Here is a 21,057-nt window from a genome sequence, read left to right on the forward strand (position 1 = left end):
TTTTCTCTTTTTCGGTTATTGATTTCAGGTTATTTATCCAAGATTGCATTGGCTTGTGTGCAGTTGTGTGTTATATTTAAAACAGATCCCAACAACCAGGTTGAGAACCATTGCATTAAACCACCTTCCAGCTGTAGAGAACAAAAACAATAGCCTTCAAAATTTGAAATCAAACTGAATAATAGATGTCCCCTTTTTGAGCCAGGGACTGCATTAGAAGAATCTATGAGCAGATTCATAGTATTCTTTATATGAACTTAATAGAGGAAATATATATCAAGTCACACATACACAAGTCATGTGGTTTCACAATCCCCAGGGAACAGCTGATGACATAATGTTCCACTGACACTAAACAGGCCTTAAGTCTTTCACACAGGAAATGATGACAACCCATTTGACTGTTACAAATTTAGTGACCCATGCTGATGACAAAAATATCCTCACTCAACTTCCAGTCATAGAAGTGTGAAAGCAGCTCCTCGACGTAGTCCTCCAACAATTCAAACAGAAAAAGACAACACACAGTCATCCCTCTGACATGCAACATTTAAACATCGATTTTTAAAAGATGAGCTTCTTGTTTTTACAGCGATATCCAACAGTAAGACACATGAGAAAACATCTGTGGGTATATATGTACATTAACTTACATTATCAATAGCTCTGTTTTTTATGAACAATATTTACACAGTATAGTGGAGGGAGGAAGAGTCCTCTTTCCCACCCAGTTGCACAAAGTCACGTGGTGAAAGTCCCCCTTCTGCATCAGTCACATTACAGGTATTGTCAGTTGTTTGTCTTGTTTGGCTTTAAAGAGTAATCAGCATAGATAATGCAAAGTGACAAATATACAAATTAATTACTCTGTACAAGTCCACATGTTCAAGCAAATAATCACAGCATGAGGCAGCAGTTCTTCCTTACAGGGGATACACTGATGGCTTATCACATTACACTGAGGTTGTTCACCTCAGCACATTGCATCCATGAATTCAGATGCTCTGACTGTTGCAGTTGGTTGCAACTCTTCCTCTGAGTTTCCGAAGTCCCACCCGATCCATTCAGTTCGACATGTAACACACAGGCTGTAATATTTAGCTGAGAAAAGTCTTGCTGAATGGGGAACATTGTTACAGTGATGTGATGTTATTGGCAAATTGTTACGGTCATTGTATGTTACTGTAACTCATAGTTGACAGACATCAACAAGGCAGACAGACGGACCATCTTTGCTAAGATGACAAGAAGCATATTAGCAACTGATGAGCTTCACAGAGGCAAAGATTGTAACTGGACAGACCACTAGTCTTATTTTTCTTGTTTATCTCAATACAGTGTCATGTTCGCTGATACTCTATGGTAAATATTCTTTGTCCCTGTGTTCAGAAAGGTCAGGAGATCAGACAATGGATCCCTTGGAGGAGGACAGGTGGATGGACTGGATGCGGAGGGCCAAGGTTTTCTCGAGGTCCTGCAGGATGTCAGAGCCGGGGCTATCTGGAGGCGTGTCATACAGCAGCTGTTTGAATGGCTCCAACTCGATCAGGATTAACATGTTCTTTAGGAAGTAGCCCTCAATATAGGAAGCCAAGTCTGGAGCACCGAGAAACTGAGGAAAAAAAGTGTATTTATCACTGTAAACTGCAACACATTTTCAAAAAAGACAGATCAAATTTGTAGCCTACACTTAATGTGCAACAGTAGTTCAATTTACTGGACATTTTTTAACCAAAACAACTTGAATTGCTTTGTAGCATAGCCTTTTTTTGTACTGCCCAGTAGTAGTATTAGTGTGGGCGTATTCAGTCTATTCTCTTTTTGCACCTTGGTGTGATTGTAGATCTCCACACAAGTTTCAGTGTTAATGTTCTTGGTGCAGATCATCTCACAGTGCCTCTGCAGCGCCTCCAGCTGGAAGAACTTGGCTGCAGACAGAAGCTGCAACAAAAAAACAACAATTAACTCAAAAGCAAGTTTAGCATCTAGTTTGGTATTTGATGACAAACATCGCTGTCACATTTGAACAGTGCAACAAGACCTAGGTGACCTTGAGATTGTAAATTGTTTTACAGTGTAAAGGTTTCAGTGTAAACTCAAATACAGTTGTCTGTGATAAGGACCTCACCTCCATAATGTCAGTGTTCCTGATGTGCAGAGCGTCTGTCCCTCCAAAGTAGAGATACTGCATCACCAGCTATTAAGAGGAGACACATATCAGCTTCCATACAAGGATGAATACAGTATGAAGGAAGGAGTATCAATGTGTGGTGTATGTATGATTCAAAAGTGCCCCTTGTTTACAATAATTGCATTACCTGAAAAATGTGATATTTGACATTGCTGATCTCAATGCATGTGTTTTCACCGCAAGGTCTGTTTGCTAGAAGAGATTTAAACCTTGAGAGATGGAAAAAGAGAAGGAGAGGAATTAAAGGATAACCGTTAGTGTAACACAGCCTGTTTTTAATAGAGCATAATAAACCTTTAACTACTGTACAGCAAAAGGTTATTTTTAGTTAGTTATGTTATGTTCATCCCTGTGGACATATTGTCAACAACACACTTGAGTGATGTGTCATTTCTCCTCAGTCCCGTTAAGGCAGGACCGATTGCTTATCATCAATGTAACATGACATGAGAGTGAAATGGACGTCCTGTCATGTACTGCCCTGACAGCAACATATCAACACACCATGTCAAGTGTTTAGCCATCGCTGAACGAATTCATTCATCTTTTGACATTAAAATGTATAGAGTTACACATTCAGAGCCTTCATAGAGTCACCATATACAGCAGAATCATTTGACAGAAAAAATACTGAACATACATATTTCCTGTACTTGAGTATTCAAAAGCCGATGTTAAAGTGAGTCTACCTGCTGGAAGCTGTGAAGAGCAGGACTTTGTGGGCATAATAAGGCTTCCCTTCCACCAAAAAGGTCACGTCTGACATGTCTTTGTTGTTCAGGAAGTGAGGATCTGAAAAACACGTGGCAAGAAAAACTTTGTTTTTCTGATTATCATAGAAAAAAACCACATGGGGTGTACAACTTTGCCTAACTTGCCATTCTAGACACATTTCAGCTATTGTTTCAAAATAACTTTGTTACAATTTCTATTCCAGTCCCTGAACACTAGATGGCGTCTTGTGCACTTCTCATTTTCATGCATTATTACTAGTCACATCCAACTCCAAATAAAATCCGTCAATGTAGTGCTCTTGTTTAGCCCTAATGCTGTACATTTACATAAACAGTATAGATTTCAAAATCTTACCCAGGCGTGATGACTGCTTCCTCTTGATCTCTGCCAGTTTGGGGATTGGGTAAGGGCCATAACACTGGGTGAAGATTGCAGACAGCTGCTGGCTGATTACCTCATTCTGACAAAACACAGACAGAGAAACAAAACTTCAGAGAGTGAGGAGAGCTGCTTGGGCGGGCAGTGCTCAGCCAACACACGGGAGTTCATGTTACGCAAGAACACAAGTACTTACTTTAGTGCTCTTCTCCTACACAAACATCCCCAACACAATTACCAGCACAGTGAGAGAGGTCTATCTTCTGCAGCCTTGTATCGTGCTCGACTTTCACTTTATTCAAGCAATGGTTCCAATAAGCCACATATTCGTGGCTATCTCACACCTTTGACAGGGGATCAGATGAATATCAGGCTGATTTCCTAAACCCGTAGTTCCTCAGAGAGGACTGTGATGGGGAACACCATGACAATCCGAGCTATAGGAGTGTGACGTGTGAAAGACAAAGACGGGAGAGTGAGATCTTCCTCCCGTTACACCTAACTTTCTTCTTGTGAGTGCGCGGTGGTAAAACTAGAGGAAGGGCTGTGCCATTCAGCTGCAGCAGCAGCGGGGCGCGACACTACAAGCCCAGAGGCTGGTTGCTCTAACTGAAGCATGACGCCAACAAACCGCTATCAACAGCCGCCTATTCCACCAGGGAAAAATATGCATCTCTGCAATTATTCCCAACATTTTAGCTGGATAGAGAGAATGGAATGAAACTGAACTGAAGTGATGTGAAAGTGAATTGAAAGGAAAGTGAGCTCTGCTGAACTGAATTGAATTTAAGTGATTGGAGTGGAGTCAAACTGGCCTGAACTCTGTTTCACTAAATTGTTGAATGGAGAGTTCAGTGGGCTGAGGCAGCAGACCATGAAAGATGATCGGCCCATACCTTGATGTGTAGGGCACCTCACGGTGGAGCGGATCTTGCCAGGGTCCCTGAGGCCCTTATAGAGATGAGGATCCCTAGCCCCACCATGCATCATGCGAGACAGAGACAAGGGCTGACACTGCAGCAATCCACTAAAGGCTAGCCTGGCCTGAGTGTATCAGTGTGCTTGGGCGTGTGTGTGTGTGTGTGTTTGTGAGAGAGAAAGATATGCTGTCGGTTTGGGATTCCACACTCATGTGAGTCTCTGCAGGTCTGCTTGTGTGTTTTGTTTATGAGTGTTTGTGTGTGTGTGTGCACACGCTGCAGTGTTTTTTTCTCATATCAGCAATGACAGCACAGCTCGTCATGCCAGCAGGGCAAAGTAGACAAAAACAAACAGAGGCGACAGACGGGATGACGTACTGTTTTAAATCTAATACAGGCCTACCAAGGGGATCATGAGCTCAAGTAAAGAGACAGGGCCCTGATCTAATGAGCTGCATCAGGAAGGAGCGAGGAGGCATGTCATAAATCATTATCATCTCAGGTTATTGATATTGAGAAGGCCTCGGGGGCTCCGTCAGTCTCTTTCAAGCTGATGACCTGACTGCGTGATGAAGATCACAAGTAAACAAAGCAGATATATTTGTAAGTTTAGTAGAAGAGTGAAAATGCAAACATTGCAGTACCTTGCTGGCTCTGAGGATCTGGAACATGAGAGGCAGACCATGCGTGATGAGCTCCTCAGTGTACTCGTCTTCCTCGATGCAGCTGAACTCTTTGAGAAGACCCTGGATCAGAGGTCGGCGGTGCTGATGGAAACACGTGCGGAGAGACTCCATCCAAGTGTGCAAAGTCCATGGAACCCCTGAGAAATAATTACAGAGGTAAATACACCTGAAGCATATCAAATACACACACGCACAAACATGCACAAAGAAGCTATAAATGTTGCATACGGAATGTGATACTGTAGAAAATGCATGCACATGTTTTAGAGAGATTTAACAGCAGCTAACCCAGGCTCCGTATATCTATGGTGATGTCCACATGCCCATGTTCTGCACTGTGGTACATGGCTTCTTTCAGGGCTTTAAGTTTGGCTTTCCCAGTTCTGATCTGGTCAATCTGAGACGGACTTCTACCTTCCAGCTCCGAACCCTCTGCCAGAATCTCTTCCAGGGATAAGACGTCCCCTTTCCCTTTCTCTGTGTGGGACAGCAGCTTACGGAATGCATTTCTAGAAGAGCAAAAGAACAAAATAAAAGAGAATTCTAATTTGATTGGTCTCTGCAGGCTCTATTAAATTGCTTTTTTATAGCACGAGTCTCCAGGCATTTGTATTATTTTACACACTTATAACAAAAGGGATATGTCACTGAGGTCATTACTGATAGGTCGCGGCAATCTGAAGTTAACTGTCTTGCAGCTTTGATTGTTATTGCTGCATGTAGCTCAGTTTTAATTAACAAGAAAGGTTAAATAAACAAATGCTTAGTGGATTTCAACAAAAAATCCTTAAAGGGCAAAAGCTTCTCATTTTATGCAAATAGGCATTTATCTATCTTGAAAGGCTTACAAAGAACTAACTGCAGGATTGTAGACTGGACAATCTACTATGTTCTCTACTGACGCCACAAACAGTAGCTGCAACCTCCATCCTCTTGCGGATGAATTGTGTTTGTCATTCCTAGAACCTGCACCTTTCTGGGAGAAAGTGCTTTTAAAGTTTCGCGACCCTCATCTTGGTGTCACCTTTTGCATTTTTGTTTTTTATGTATGTTATCTGTGTTTTTATGCGGGGAAACTTTTACCCTTCCATCTTGACCAGGAACCCCTCGTAAAAGAGATTCAAAATCTCTAAAAACCTAAAAGATTAAATAAAAAAATACAATAATTGTTATTAAATAGGTTTAAGTGATTAGAGAACATGGGCTATCATGGCAGAAAATCTTCAAATTTAAACCCACCTAAAATAGCAGGGGCATGTCTTGTTAGGAAAGCTTGATAATCCTGAGACCTAAACATCTGTTTTGTGAAAACCAGATAAAAAGTCAGTGAGTAAGTGCTATTGTGATAGGACACGCCCATTCTTTGATTTATTTGCTTGCATCTGCCGTGCCATGTACCAGGTGCGGTTGAAATTGCACAAGACACAAAAATGCTTTGGAAAAAATTAGGTAACGTTCTAATTCACATGTCAGCAGCATTTCAGAATAAATTCCTTATAAATACAAATTAAATGAAATAAAAACTTTTCAGGAAAAAACTATGGGTTACTTATTCTAGGTAAAAATAGATAGCAATCAAAGGCACACTCAATTATCACAATTAATTACAGCATCACTGAGAGAGTAATTTGGTGCACAGCAGGTCGGGTGGACATGCAACAATTTAAAATCTGTATAAATGAAACCCCTGTAAAATAAAGCAGAGCCAAAACTATTCTGCATACATAGTTACCAGTTATTAACATAAAGTGAAAACTAATATGGTGGACTTTTACAAGGACAAAGATTCCACAATACAAATTAAATATAAATAGGGCAAAGGTTGAGGAAGTAAATGCTGAAATGTAGTTTTAGCGATGTAATCTGTGGCACATTGAAATTATACTGTATTTTATTAAGTCTTTATTTTCATACATTCAATATGGTTGTGTTATTTTTGGTCTCTACATTGTACCGTCTCAAACAAGACAAAAAGAAATGTGAAGAGGAACAACAGCAAAAACATAAAAAACACACACACAATGAGTTTAGTCACACAGTTTGTAACAAAGCAATTCAACAGATGACGTGTCAATTTCACGGACATGCTCTGTTGACGTTTGAACAAGATCATATGCTGAATACACAATATGAACAGAGTGTACTTGTGCATCCTCTGTTTATTCACTCAGGAGTGTGTACCCACGATTGAGCATGAATGTGTGTACACGCACCTGTGTCCATGAGCTGCTGCCAGACTGTAGGAGTTCATGTCTCCCTGTGGCGCCGTGGAGATGCCATTGCGGTACATGGTTCCCACCATGGGGTCCGCCCCCCGCTCCAGCAGCAAACTTACTAGCTCAAAGTTACCTGTGCATGAAGGAAACAATTGGCAGAGCTTATACACACAGACACACAATGCGATTAAAGCAGAAAAATGAGAGTGAAGCAAACATTTGATCATCATTCTTCTTCACTCTTTGTTTTTCCAGCCCCCAGGATGAATATGCCTCTGAAGTCATAACTCAGCCTATGATCACGCTGACAGTCAGGTGTTGTTTTAGATGGCCAGCTGGTGTTGTCAGCTTGCTACAATACAGTTGGACAGCAGGCAGAGGATGGGAGTCACGCTGTGTCTCTGTACCTGCAGCAGCAGCCAGCTGCAGCGGGGTCTCTGTGTAGTTCTCCATCCTGTCCTGCAGGGACCCCTCCACGTTGGCTTTGGCATCCAGCAGCAGCTGCAGAGGTCAGGCGGGGACACGGAGGGGCACGAAGCGAGAGAGAGAGAGAGAGATAGAGAGAGAGAGAGGAGGGTGAGGAGAAGAGGACGAGTCGGTTGGCTAATGAGAATGATCTGAAGTCAGTCTGGTAGAATTCAGCTTCTCTCATCTGGCGACTGTTTCATGCAAAACAAATCTGTACAGGGAATAGTGAATACTTCACTTTTATACTGCCTGTACTGTGCAGCCAACTTTTACTTTGACAAATCTGTTGCTCTTCAGAATTTTTGGCGAATAAACCCATTTGCTTTCTTGGCTTCTTTCAGGCTAGCTGTTTCTCTTGCTCTTTATGCAACATGTAAGCTAAGCTAACCATCTCCTGCTCCAGCTTTATATTGACCGTACAGACACGAGAGTGGTATCAATCTTTCCATCCAACTCTCGACAAGAAAATGAAAATGAATCACACAATGTCAAGTTGTTCTTTTAATGTTTGCTGATATATAACTAATAACTATGAGCCTATATTTGATAGTTGGCTAAATAGTCTCATGAATCAGGTTTTCCTGTTATAGTGATTTGTTATTATATTTTACATGTATTTAGTTGCTTATTTTACATTATAAATAATCTTCTTTGAAGAACATAACTCTGCTCATACACCATCTGAAAGACATTTATTAATAATGCTGCAGATCTATCTGGGGAGTTAGCATTTTGTGTAACAGAGAATAATCTAAACAAGTTCCTGAATCTCATAACTTTATGCCGTATAATACGCAAAAAAATACCTTGTCTAATATCTTAGCAAACTGAGTGTAAAATTATTACATAGTTAATAACAATTTACTTTATGGTTTTACTCAGAATGTAATCTTTTTATTTTCATTCTTTCTTTTGGGCGAAGTCCTCCGGTGTCAGATGGCTTAAACGTTTTCTAATGATTCAAAATCCAACGGACAAATCATTTAGAGGACAAACGGAATTAGTTAAATGAGTTCGATAACAATTAGACTGTTGTGTTTCCACTTTCCACTCGCTAAATGCAGTCTGATCCATTTGCTCTGAAATGGAAATTGACAGGAGGCTATGTTCAACACACTTGTTCAGATCTAAAGGTTGACTGGATAAATGCCCTAATTAAAGATGAAAAAGATCAATTTCTACATCACACAAACAGCATCAAATGAAACAGAACAAAACCAAAAAAGACAGGAGGAAACTCTTGGTGGAGAACCATCATCATCATCACCACCAAGAAGCTTTGATGACAAAAAATGACAACGATGACCAACCATGAGCACTGATTGCACAACGAGAGGTCACGATGAGAGAATCACAGGTGAGAAAGGACGTCACTACCTGCACCACAGGCACATGTCCGTGCAACACAGCGAAAGTGAGGGGCGTCGCCTGCCGCGTTTCGGGAAAGACTGAGGGGTGCTTGTGCACTGAGTTTGGCACCTGGGGAAGGGACACAGGTTGGGTGGGTAGGAGGGAGAAAGATGAGGGAGAGAGATATGAAGCCATTAATACTACTACACGGCCTACGGAGCACAACACAAGCAGTTGCAGGGAGGAGGGGGGGGGGGGGGGGGCAGGAAGCTCTACAGCAGAAACTAGAGTAATTAACTAGGAACCCTGGGGCTGCAGAGGACACCCTGTCACCTTGATCGCCTTCTAATGAACATGATGGATTGATCCCTCAAGTTGGGTCTCGTCCTAATGATTTCACTCTGATCTTTTCAGCTGGTCTCCCTGACAGGGATCTGACCCGACCTCTCTAGGGCTCTTCTCTCTGGTCGGGCTGCGATGAATAACTATGTGCCAAATGTAAGCGAAACCCACACGAGGCACATGAACAAAGCACAAATGCACATATTTAGGAGAGAGACATGGAGATGAAATAACACAGAACTGGGAAACAAAACTGAAGTTTGGAAAAAATGGTTTAACAAACGCAATAATATGCAGAACGTTCTAACCTGTTGAGTCCCCTATCTGTAAGTACCTGTGCTCCATATATGGTTGACAAGTCCTTCATTATTCCAGTATATGTAACCCTTTACTTCAAGGTCTATACCCTAAAACTACAGTGCTGTACCCTAGCAATGGTGAGTACTCCCATCTGCATTCCGGGACCATAACCCATAGATCTCATACGTTTTTCAATAACCCCTCTATCTGAAATTTGAGAGCTATTACAAAATCCCTATAGTTACTTTATGGTACCGCTGCCATTTTGGTCAAATTCAATTTACTGAATTACTTTATAGGTTTCTGCAGAATTTCAGTGTTATTAATTAACAGCATTTCCACCCAACTTTAGTTTTCTTTTTCAGCACTGTACCCCATAGGTACCCGGTACTTGCAAAAATAGCCAAATTATTTGTCCTTTCCTCTAAAATGCCCAGTTTACTCCCTAGTTCCACAGACTGGTTTTCTTATACATTTAAGTACCAGTAGGAACCGGTCATTATTTCATTGGTACCTGATCCATACAACAAAATGACAATGTTATTGACGGGCTGCATTATAAAGTGTTACCAATGACTCTGAGAGGATTTAAAGAGCATGAATCATCTTGAGGCTGCCCAGCTGGTGAAACAAAACATCAGAGCCAAACAACATTTGTTTTTAACTGTTGAATTTCTAACCAGGATCAAAACCGCATGCATGAAAATAAACTGACAGTGGGTCTTTTTTATTCGACAGTGCGCTTTGTGCTTTGGCCAGGGTTCATGAATGCAGTGGACTGCAAATCAATTCTGGCACAATGGCTGATGGGACATGTGGTTACTGAGGTGACTGACGAAGACCGGGATCATGAGGCCTTAACTGAACCACCTCTCTCAAGTCCGCACAGAGTCAATAGATGCCATCTCGATTCTCTGCAGACTCTGTGAGGAATTCAGTTTGTGTTAAATCAGGCGATCTTAATAACTTCTTTTCCCTGACGAAGAAAAAATGACTCAGCAACAAACCTCTGAGTCACGTCTTATGCTCTAAACACTTAAATGCAAGTGAGTTTGATTGCGCATGTGAATTTCAATCTGTTTGTACACTGCCTGTCCTCTAGTGAGGCAGAGCAGTCAGTGCCTCATGATCACTACACATTTAGCAGCATGACACATGGGAGAGAACAAAGAAGGGGAGATGAGGGACAACATGATTGGTTTTCTCCAATTAAATACCAAACACATAGTTTACAATGCTAACAAACATTCACTTTATGACTAACATGTATAACACTGCACATATTGAAGAATACAAAAGTGTGTCACCCCTCCTCGATGTATACAATGCAAAAGTCTCCCACTCAAAAGAATTTCAAAAACACTGGGTAGATGAGTTATATTTATGTGTACTCTATCCTGCACTGTGTGATTTTACCCAATGTCGAAACCAGAATAGCAGTAAAAACTTCATCAGCACTGACCTCGCTGTTAATATCCGCTCCTGCATCCAGCAGCATCTGCACCATGGCCTCGTCTCCACGGACACAAGCGTACATAAGCGGGGTCATCCCCTACACAAGCACAGGTACAGACAACAAGAGCGCTCACATTGTTTCAGAAGTTACACATACCCTCCTTCATTTGATCAAAACCCAAATTGTGGCATCTCCCCAATTCGACATTGTGCCACTTATCTGTGGTTCTCCCCTGGGAGAATCACATACGATCGTTCACGTGTGTGCGGGCGTCTGTGAGTGAGGGTGCACCTCTGTGTCTGTCCACAACTAATCTCGCATTTTGCTGCAGCAAACTTATATTTTCGGGTGCCCAGTTATGGCTCCATGCTCAAGGACCTTTCGTGGTTGCGGTGACTCATACTGCCTTACAGCGCATTGGGGGTTCGCTAACTGTGTTCATTCAATCACACAATACAACAGTGGTCTTTGCAGACACTCATCGCGGAGATCTGCACTTTCTAGTTTCAACATGAGTTTAACTTGTGTTTTTTCTTTTTCTTTTTACAAAGTAGTACAAAGCAAGGCCGAACTTTTACTCTAAACTTGTATCCTTGACAGTTCCACTCCTGGCATCTTGAGTCTGATGAGAGTAAAATTCTGCTATTGATCTTTTTAAAGGATACCATATGAATCAATATCTACTCTGGGCCACCAGCAGAGCTTGTCTGACAGAAAAGTACTGTACAAAACTCTGTATTTGAAAGTTTCCGCTTAGATCAGCCCCAAACTCAATGTTAATTTTCCATGGAAAATCTCGAGTTACACTTGCAATATTCCCCTGAAGATTTACGGCACTGGAGGTGGTGGTCGTGATGTAACGCAGAGCCACTTGGCAGGAAGGCTTTCGGAAAAAATGTCAGAATATAGTTTAATATTTATAGCTGCTCACAAGACTACACGGTGCTTCAAGGTGAAGGAGCCATGCAAACAAAGTGACCTGTTCCACAGGCTGTGTGTGTGTCTGTGTGTGTATCAGTATACGTGTGCCTGCATATGCATTATTTAATATGTTGACTGTGTCTCTAACCTGCTCACTCATGCTGTTGATACCGTCAGGCCCCAGCAGGTTGACAGCCTGCTTCACCAGGTCTGTGCGACCACAGCTGAGCATACGGAAGCCCAGGTCCTGCAGGAACTTTGCTTCAGTAGAGGCAGCATCCAGTTTCCTCGAGGCACAGAAGCAGTCATCCGTTCTGAAGAGCAAAGCATACAAAGGGGTTCACAATGCAAGTTCACTGTTTTGAACGTTTGCAATGCACCATATTTTCCCGTAATACCTGACGGGTTTCATTTTTTTTGTTTTTAACACTGCAGGAAGGCTGCTCAGATCACTCTATCATGCCTGAGTTTGAGTGCAAGTTCAGATATGTCCCTGCTGGTGTTTTTTTATGTGCAGATGAAGAGGATGGGTGCACACCCCGCTCTGCAGCCTATGGGTAAGCGCAAAGTGCACAGCCGTACCGGAGCTGACGGGGCTCGCAGTCCACTCCGGGAAGCAGGAGTCGGGCAGCCTGCCGAACATCGTCGCTGTCCACCGCGAAGCTGCGTCTGTGTTCCGTGTGAACCGCTGCCACGCGCACCCACTCCATCAGAGGCGGCAGCACCATGAAGGGCCTGTGGGGGGAGATAGAAGCACATGTTCTGGCCACCAGAGACTCACGCTGAACTTCAATCACACTCGGTACTTGAATGTGCATAGGCACTTGCAGGGAAAATCCATCTCACACAGAATTTGCATGTTATTTCAGAGATCTCGCCAGCCAAAGGATGTTTGAGAACAGGATGAACTCTGTCTAGCAGATGAAATCAAAGACCCAGAACCAGTATGTCACAGAGAGAGACACTTTGATGTGAGGAAGTCTAAAACGGAACTAAGATCATCATAGATTATAGACCATCGATCAAAAATGTTTATTCTGATTGATGCAGTCCGTGTCTGTGAAGATTTTTAAACTGCTATGTCTTAAATCTCGTCATTGTCTACTCTGCTCTATTCTAGAGATCCAAAGCTTGACGGAGTAACATTTTAATACAGTGCTGATGAGGTTAAACTGAGGAAGCCCATATCTATAATGAGCTATGAAAACCCAGCTATTGTATTGCAACATATGGGCGATGCATAATCATTTCTATATGCCTTAAAATGTATAGCCCCGTTATAGCAATCACAAGGCATTACGCGTGTCATCATAACACTTTACAGGGAAAGTAATTGCTCTGCTTTTAATCTGTTTTGCACGACATTATAATGATGAACATCATGGTGCTCTCTGTAAACATAATGGCCGGTGAGTGTGGTTATTGCATGCCAACATACAGTGTTTATGACTGCTTGCTCTCTATTTGCTGAAAGTAAACTAAGGATTTCTTGGTATTTTGCAACCCTACTGCGCTGTGGAGCTTAGACAGAAATGACCATCACACGGTTGTCCCTGACACCAGAGCTAAAAGTGGAATCTCTTAAAAGAGAACTCTGCAGGCTCAACGGACCCCACATTAATGGAATAAGTACTCTCCCTGTCTCCTCCACTCATCCATGCATGCATGAGGATTCATTTGCATGAAGTTACATTTTGACCTTCGCTACTGTACTGACAGCATGTTATGGATATACGTAAATACACACTTTCTTCACTTATGCAAAACAAACAGCTGTCAGCAATACATTCTGCAAAACAAAACCACACTCTTCATACTTAATGACTCCAGAAAGCACCATGATATTATGATGATGTTAAGTATTATGATGAGGCAAGTGATACCGTGTGACTGCTGGTTTAACACACTATGAAGGCTAATATCTTTACCTAAAAACTATCTTCGAAAAAGTGAAGTTTTACCGCTTAGTTATCTGTTTATATAAAGCGATTTACGCAGCATGTGTTAAATCAGACAATTTCATATTTCTTTATGGTATTTATCACTTTAACCATATAAAACAAGATTATGATCATAGCAGTGACAAGCAGTTTGGTTTCATAAGCATCTTTAATACAGATTGCTTTAATGCTGCTGAAGAAATAAGCTGCTCATGTGTTTTGTATGAGCGTCATAGATCTATGCTATGTGTATTTGATGAAACTTGGTCTCATTCCCCGGGATTCGCTGTCCAATACATCACTTTACAAAGGATGCCTTGATGCCTGGACTGTCCTTGACACATGCTCGGCCACACATCTGTCACACATTGTAAACTAGTTACTCATCAACTTTACTGAGTTGATGTGAGGATCTCATGATAATTGTCTGATCTTCCAAGAAATGCAAACCCTTTTGTTGTACTCACTTCAAACGACCTACAGTCCCCACGTGACGTTATCGGCTCCGCAGACTTCGTTAAGGAAGCACACAACACCTAATCAAGAGGCACGGAACGTATAACGGCAATGCATTTCCTCACAAGGACACATTAGTTCACAAGCAGTTCAAGGTCTTGATGTCTCCAATCCCAGGCTTTCCCTAATGTTGGCTCTGGCAATGTGCTTAAACATGACTAAAACAAACGCACGTTAATGTGATTTCCTTTACAAAATGGTGATTAGGGCTAAAGCAGATGTGATTTGGACATTTGGGACACACGTTGGCTGATAGCCTGCTTCACTGCAGGCGATACAGTCTGGAGCCCCAGAAGAGGACTGCTCAGGCTCAACTGTCAGTACTGTTTCCCACCACTGCCACATGCTGACAGGGGTTTCCACCAAACTGCAGGAAACACTGAGCAGCTCAAGGTATCAGGGCTGCAGTGGAATATTATGAGTTTTTTTTAAATAAACAGCTCATAAGCTCAGCAGAAAAAAAGAGTTTCGTAGGTGGAGACTGCAAAGATTGTGAGGACGGTTTTGTGCTTTTCTGAAAACTATGCAGAATACAGAAACTACATGATCAGGGGAATTAACACAATGGAAACATTGCTTGAGCCTTATGTCATTCATGCATAAATCGGTGGCTGGGATTATCAATAGTGACTAAGCTTCAACGGCCCCTATCTGCCACTTCTTAAGTCACGCAGAGGACTCACTCAAGTAGCCAATAAGTTGACAATTCACTTATATAAAACTGTACTTTCCTTCCAGAGGAAAACATCTGGTGTGCCATTTCAGAATCGAGCCAGAAATATAATAAAAGTCTGCAGAGGTGTACAGTTACAGCAGAATGGTGTCTGCACTTCTCTGCAGGAGGAACATTACCGCTGGATAGTTTCTGTGATGCAAAGGTATATATGGTGGGTAACTAAAGGGAGTTTCTCACTGGTGGTCTGGTGTTCTTTTATTATTGTCCCAGTGGCCATTAAAGGTGCAATAATGGTACTGTCCCACAGTACAACATGAGGTGAAGGGGTCTGATGGATTAATCAATACCAGATGACTCTATTATTTTGCCTTGTTCTGGTTTTAAAAAAAGTCCTAGTATAAGAACACAAAACAGGGCTTAGATATGATGGGAGGTAAACATCCAAATGCTGCAACTGACAACTTTCTAGTTCTTTAGACGTCTTTAGTGCTGAGCATTGGGATTTCTGAAGCTTTTTTGTCAAAAACAGCTGCTTGCTTTGACTGAAAACAACGCTGATGAGAGTGCAGAGTAAAGAGGGAACTGGTACCAAAACAGTAAAGAGCCGGAAAACCAAAACAATGAGCTGAAAGACACTAAAATGCTCAGTAGAGTTTAAGAGAACTGCAGATTCAGGGAGTAATTCTCTGCGGGTTCATCATCACAAACAAGTATGTTGTTTAATCCATTGTTAATATAGAAATATTGAGTATAGCTGCCACTAATGTCTAGTTTTTCAAATTTTTGTGGAGGCATTTAATTCTGTTTATGAAAATGAGGATTTGTGCAGTTTACTTAATGCTTTCAGCCTTTTATTCTCAGTGTCCGAAGAGTCAAACCCAAGAGTGTGAAGGCTGGTGTTATTCTATATTTGTCTTTTTGTGAACAAGAACATACCAAAATGAACAATGTATGAGACTTTCCACTTCCTCGTCCTGGCTATGGCGCTCAGCCCCAAGCTCATCTCTTCCTAATGATGTAGTTCATATTTTAAAAAGGGTCACAAATATATAGTTTCATTCTTCTGTATCATTTCCTAATACATAGTCAGCTGAGTACTATTTTAGAAAACATTGCCCAAACAAAAACAAGACGTAAGTTTGTTGGGAACTATTTTGAGCCGTGGATTAATAAACGTTTGGTAGGTTCAGTGTTAAGGAATTTGGAGCTTGTCTTTTATGTTTTATCTACATGTCTGCTCCTCACCTCTCTGTTTGTAGGGTAACCTTCGAGGGCTCAACATTGGGGTTCTCCCACTCCATGTGAGGGCAGTGCATGAAGTAACACAGCGTGTAGATCGCTTCTGGCGCCCAGTGGATCACACTGCTCTTCTGGTGGATCGGCGTCCCATTGTTGTGGTTCTTCATATACAGCGGCTGAAGATGGTGCATGGCCCGGGACACCAGGTCACCTACACATACACGCACACACATAACATACAGGGAAACACAAAAGGAACACAAGTAATGAGAAAGGACTTCATGTCGGCGCATGAGGGTGAAGAGACAGGAATATTTAGAGCACACGGCCTTTAAAAAGACATCGGGGATTCAACCTCATTCCTTCCAGCCCCCTTAGAGCTCACTCTGTCAGGGGAAATTGAGTTCCCCCGCACCATAGTCAGGAAAAAGACAGGGTTCATCGCAGTCCTTTCTGTGCTGCTCACTAGGGGAAGGCAGGAGAATAAGCATGCTCAGGACTGCACTGTGTGGAGAATGAATATTTATGGATACACATTAGCTACTCAAAGCTATTTCCCCTGCATAATTTGTCAGTACTTTAAGGTCATCCAGTTGGGCTTTAAAAATCAAAGCTTGAGAGGACTCTGCCAATAAAAATTTGAATATTCTCTAGGCAGGTTTAAAAGAAAGTAAACAGTTCTTTGAAAAGCATGTTCAGCCCATTTTTTTTATACTCAAGGGACAAAACAGACCGCCTTTTAGTGCAGCAAACTCAGTTCATCAAAAACCGAGAGATGAATTTGAAGTTTCTCTCACAGCCAGACAGATAGTCAAGACCACCATCCACTTCAAGATCACATTATGACTGTGGCACCTGAATGCCATAGTATAACCACCGCTTATTATTACAGCACAGGACCAAATCCCATTTCACTGACTGCTGTCACTTCTCCTTCCTGTTTAGACCCTCTGCACGATGAGGAAATGTAATGAAATTCTAAAGCGGGGTCAAAAATAAAAATAAAACACCCTGTTTCATATTGTCCGGGTCAATTTGATACTATTCAAGTCAAAAAAGTATTAGAGCATGAACCCCGCTTTAAATGAACTACACAGTATGTGTGCCTAGACAATACATTCATATCCGTGGACAAAAGGGTTTGCTTAGCATCACAAATCTGCTATTTGGCGCCTGCCAAGATTCCATCTAGCCCCGACAATGTGAGAGGCGGGTGTGAAAAGGATGCCTTGAACGAGGGAAGAGCAGTCATGCAATAAAACAGTTAAAATCTCAACTGTCCTTTGGGAACAGTGGGGCTGTGCTGATAGAGAAATGTGCTGGACAACATCTACTGACGCAATGAGCAGGACACATCGTGACGGGAATGACTACCTCTTGTACAAACTTTAATAAGCAAAGGCCGTCTCTGTCGCTATCTGTTACTCCTCCTGCGTCGTTCTCTAAATTGTACCACGGGGAATTCAGATAAGCTTGTAACAGTGCCCTCTTAAGCTTGGTAAGGGGAGCTGAGGTGGTCAGCAACAGCCAGGTCTCATGTCTTATTTATGCTGGCCTGTGACATTGCCTATGCCAGCAGGGCTGAGGAGGACGATTATTTCTAACACCGAGAGAGTGCAGCAGTAGCGAAGTAGCAGCAGCTTAACACATAATGTGAGATCACTGTGAGATAATGTGAGATCCTTCAGCAGGTGTACGCAGAAATAACTGCTGAAAAAGGATTAACTCAGTGTTTTCAGTGACCATGTATCAGTGAGGATTCTCTGTTTGGGCTAAAAGAGAGGGAGAACGGACAGAAGTACAGCAGTGTAAAAGCTAAAAAGTCAATAGCTTTTTCATTATAAGATTCAAGGATTTAATCAATACCTCATCCCGGGTAATTAATTCTTTATGCTAACAAGAAGAGGAGAGGTGGAGGACACGCGCAGCAGATCTTGTTCCCCAGGTATTTCAGTGATTACCTTTAAGTGCTGGGCCGATTCTCTCTTTGTTTTCAAGGCTTTAAAATACCCTTAGAAAGGCAAGATCACACAAATATGTCTCCAGCGTATACTGCTTGGATTTACGAGGGATTTTATGAGAGCTGGCACCTTTAAGGTCAGTAACCGGAAATGCAGCACCCACATAACAACCAAACTGCTCATCACTTCAGAAGCTGTGAAGGCTGATTAATGTTTCAAAGTAAGAGAGAAAGTCTCTGAAAATGTAGAATTAACTCTCATTTCTAACGAAGCAATTATATTCAAGGCTTTATTGGTAAATGAATATGCAGTAACCAGCTTTCCTTTGGGTATTGATGAATGGGTCTTGGCTTCACTGTGCAGCTGCTGCCACCATCAAAGTTTCTGTGTTTCAATTATTTGCTGCTATGCGGCCTTGATTACATTTAATGGTCGCCTGTGGCCATCCTGAATCAACAAGATGCTAAGCCATTCTTCCCACTATTAGTTTTGGCTGTTCGAAAGCAGCCAGAGCTTTCAGCCACCTACCACGCATATCAGATAAAGGGGAGGGCAAAAAAACATGCTATCTTTATCGTTTCCATCTGAATCTAGTGCATTTAAGTAGAAAAAGACTCACTGAGAAAGATAGGGGAGAAGCAACAGCTGAACAGAAACAAGTGAACTCTTTGAATAGAAAACACTGTTGAGGAAATGTTCCCGTTAATGTCGTGTCACAAGTGGAACTCTCACTAAGAGGGTCTTTCCTCGTCATTACCCATCTCTACTTTAACTTTCAGGATGACTTCACATCATACGGTCTGAGGAGTACATACATTGCAATCTGTGATAGGAACAAGCACACAGGGACCCTGCAGTAATCAGAGCAGGGCAGTTTGCACAAGACGGCACACCAAGTAACATCACTTGACGACTCTCTTGCTGTCAGACGTCTCTGGAGGGTTTATCAGAGAAGCAATGGTGTATGGTATGCACACAGAGGATGAGAGATGGGATGTATTGTATATCCTTGTTAAGTTCCACGTGGGTACACTTCATTATTTTATTTAGACACTAAAAAATGTTACTAATTTATACCATGTAATACCCCTCATTGATTGCATATTGTTTTTGTCAAGGTTTAATGATATGATCCCTCATTACAGTAAAAGCATTGCCCCATTTCCTAAAAGATTCAGCGACTTTTATTAGATTCAAATAACTGGCATTTAAAATAAGCACTATCTTCAGCCTTCAGTGCAGATATCATATATATATATATATATATATATATATATATATATATATATAAAGATATTAAGAAAACACTCTTGCTGCTGCTGCACGACAACATGACCTTTGAAAGGTATTACTGAGAGTACTGATGATGGCACTTAGCAGCATCTTTTATTAGTTCTTGGCTGAAACAGTCCTGACTCCATCACTAAAGGCCCGAGCATGAAGCAAAAGATGAAAATAATCAGATGAGGCATGAAGAGAAAGAAAGATCACAATTTCTGAAAAGCCTCTTCCTTGTTGTGGGGAAATGTGCTCTGTGTCCAATAATAATGAAAATGAATGCTCAAGAATGCTTTTAAAATCAGCGTTAATAACTAATATTGTATGACAAAGTATAGCCACCAGGGAATGTTAAGCTAAGCATTCATTATTAATACTGGCAACTAAGGTTGCAGGCGATAACATTTCTGAACAAGTTAAAACGCCGTATTGAATGTGACAAAGAAGTCAAGTCTAATATCCAACTGCAACGGTCTATTAGTGGAGATAAAGCTGTTACACCAAACATACAGATGTGAAATGCCATTTTAAAAGTTGTACAGAGTAAAACCAGAACTAATTTAATTTAGTTCTTTGTGGTCTAACAAGGCATAGTAGGTTTGTGCTCGGTTGAGGGAAGCTGTAAACGGGAATACACAAAATTGGTGATTACTGATTGTTTTTGTTTTCTATTCAGAGCAATATTTGCTGGCATCATCTAAACAACTTCCAGTTTGCTGGTTGGTCAGGCTGCCAGATTCACAGTGGATGATTTCCAGATTAATACCTTGCAGCAAAAAGTTTCATACTGAACTCTGAAAGGCTATGGATCTAAAGATCTTGGGGGATTTGAGATTTGACAACCTTGATACATTTAGATTTTCCGACCAAATATATCCAGCAGATTAAAGGAGTAGAGTTAGTTGAGAAGCTTGATACAACTCTCATGTCTGTACAGTGAATGTATGGCAAGATATTGTGTTACCTATGGACGGACCAAGGCTGGATGTTCCCTCCTGTTTCCAGTAATTATGCTAAGCTAAGCTAACCATCTCCAGACTTCATATTGAGTGTACAGACATGAGATTGACATCGATCTTCTCATCTAATGTCGGCAAGAAAGAGAATATTTCCCAAACTGTCAAACGGGAGGGAGGTTCAGTGCGTGATGCTGCCGGTGGTTGTGTGGTTTGAGGCAGACGTCAAACTGCACAGAGAGGTCACTGCCATTTGACCTGATCCCATTGATCCCATGGTCATCCAGCTGTATAGATTGACATACATGTGGAGAAAGCCTGCATGGGTCTTGCATGCTCCAACCATCTTGTCCCCATTTAATAAATCTGGCAGAGTTCAATATACTGAGTTACACAAACAACACTGTGTGGAACATATTTAAAACCAGGATTTACTGTCCGGCATTACAAAGTGATGATGACGCACCAATATTCCTATAATTGCAGTATTTCCTTCAGGTATGCTAATTTGACATTTTGGCGGAAGTG

At 41.6% G+C, this 21,057-nt stretch overlaps 1 protein-coding gene across 3 annotated transcripts in view; it reads right to left on the minus strand.

The window, feature by feature from the left end:
- Positions 1 to 410: 410 nt before the first annotated feature.
- btbd11b (BTB (POZ) domain containing 11b) overlaps positions 411 to 21,057 on the minus strand; it is a 65,430-nt gene continuing 44,783 nt past the window's right edge. For 2 of the 3 annotated variants that reach the window (XM_031856053.1, XM_031856071.1), the window contains 15 exons: positions 16,341 to 16,545; positions 12,546 to 12,698; positions 12,112 to 12,277; positions 11,049 to 11,138; positions 8,972 to 9,073; positions 7,534 to 7,627; positions 7,124 to 7,259; positions 5,199 to 5,419; positions 4,869 to 5,047; positions 3,281 to 3,386; positions 2,881 to 2,983; positions 2,319 to 2,400; positions 2,129 to 2,197; positions 1,828 to 1,941; positions 411 to 1,612 (listed from right to left, as the gene is read on the minus strand). In XM_031856053.1, the coding sequence (XP_031711913.1) occupies positions 1,403 to 1,612; positions 1,828 to 1,941; positions 2,129 to 2,197; positions 2,319 to 2,400; positions 2,881 to 2,983; positions 3,281 to 3,386; positions 4,869 to 5,047; positions 5,199 to 5,419; positions 7,124 to 7,259; positions 7,534 to 7,627; positions 8,972 to 9,073; positions 11,049 to 11,138; positions 12,112 to 12,277; positions 12,546 to 12,698; positions 16,341 to 16,545 (2,030 nt within the window). In that variant the 3' untranslated portion in view covers positions 411 to 1,402. The remainder of the gene's footprint in view (positions 1,613 to 1,827; positions 1,942 to 2,128; positions 2,198 to 2,318; positions 2,401 to 2,880; positions 2,984 to 3,280; positions 3,387 to 4,868; positions 5,048 to 5,198; positions 5,420 to 7,123; positions 7,260 to 7,533; positions 7,628 to 8,971; positions 9,074 to 11,048; positions 11,139 to 12,111; positions 12,278 to 12,545; positions 12,699 to 16,340; positions 16,546 to 21,057) is intronic. The other variant, XM_031856062.1, reaches the window with a different exon arrangement.

The sequence above is a fragment of the Anarrhichthys ocellatus genome, unplaced genomic scaffold, assembly GCF_004355925.1.
Source record: "Anarrhichthys ocellatus isolate YVR2014 unplaced genomic scaffold, GSC_Weel_1.0 scaffold2, whole genome shotgun sequence".
Taxonomy (NCBI): Eukaryota; Metazoa; Chordata; class Actinopteri; order Perciformes; family Anarhichadidae; genus Anarrhichthys; species Anarrhichthys ocellatus.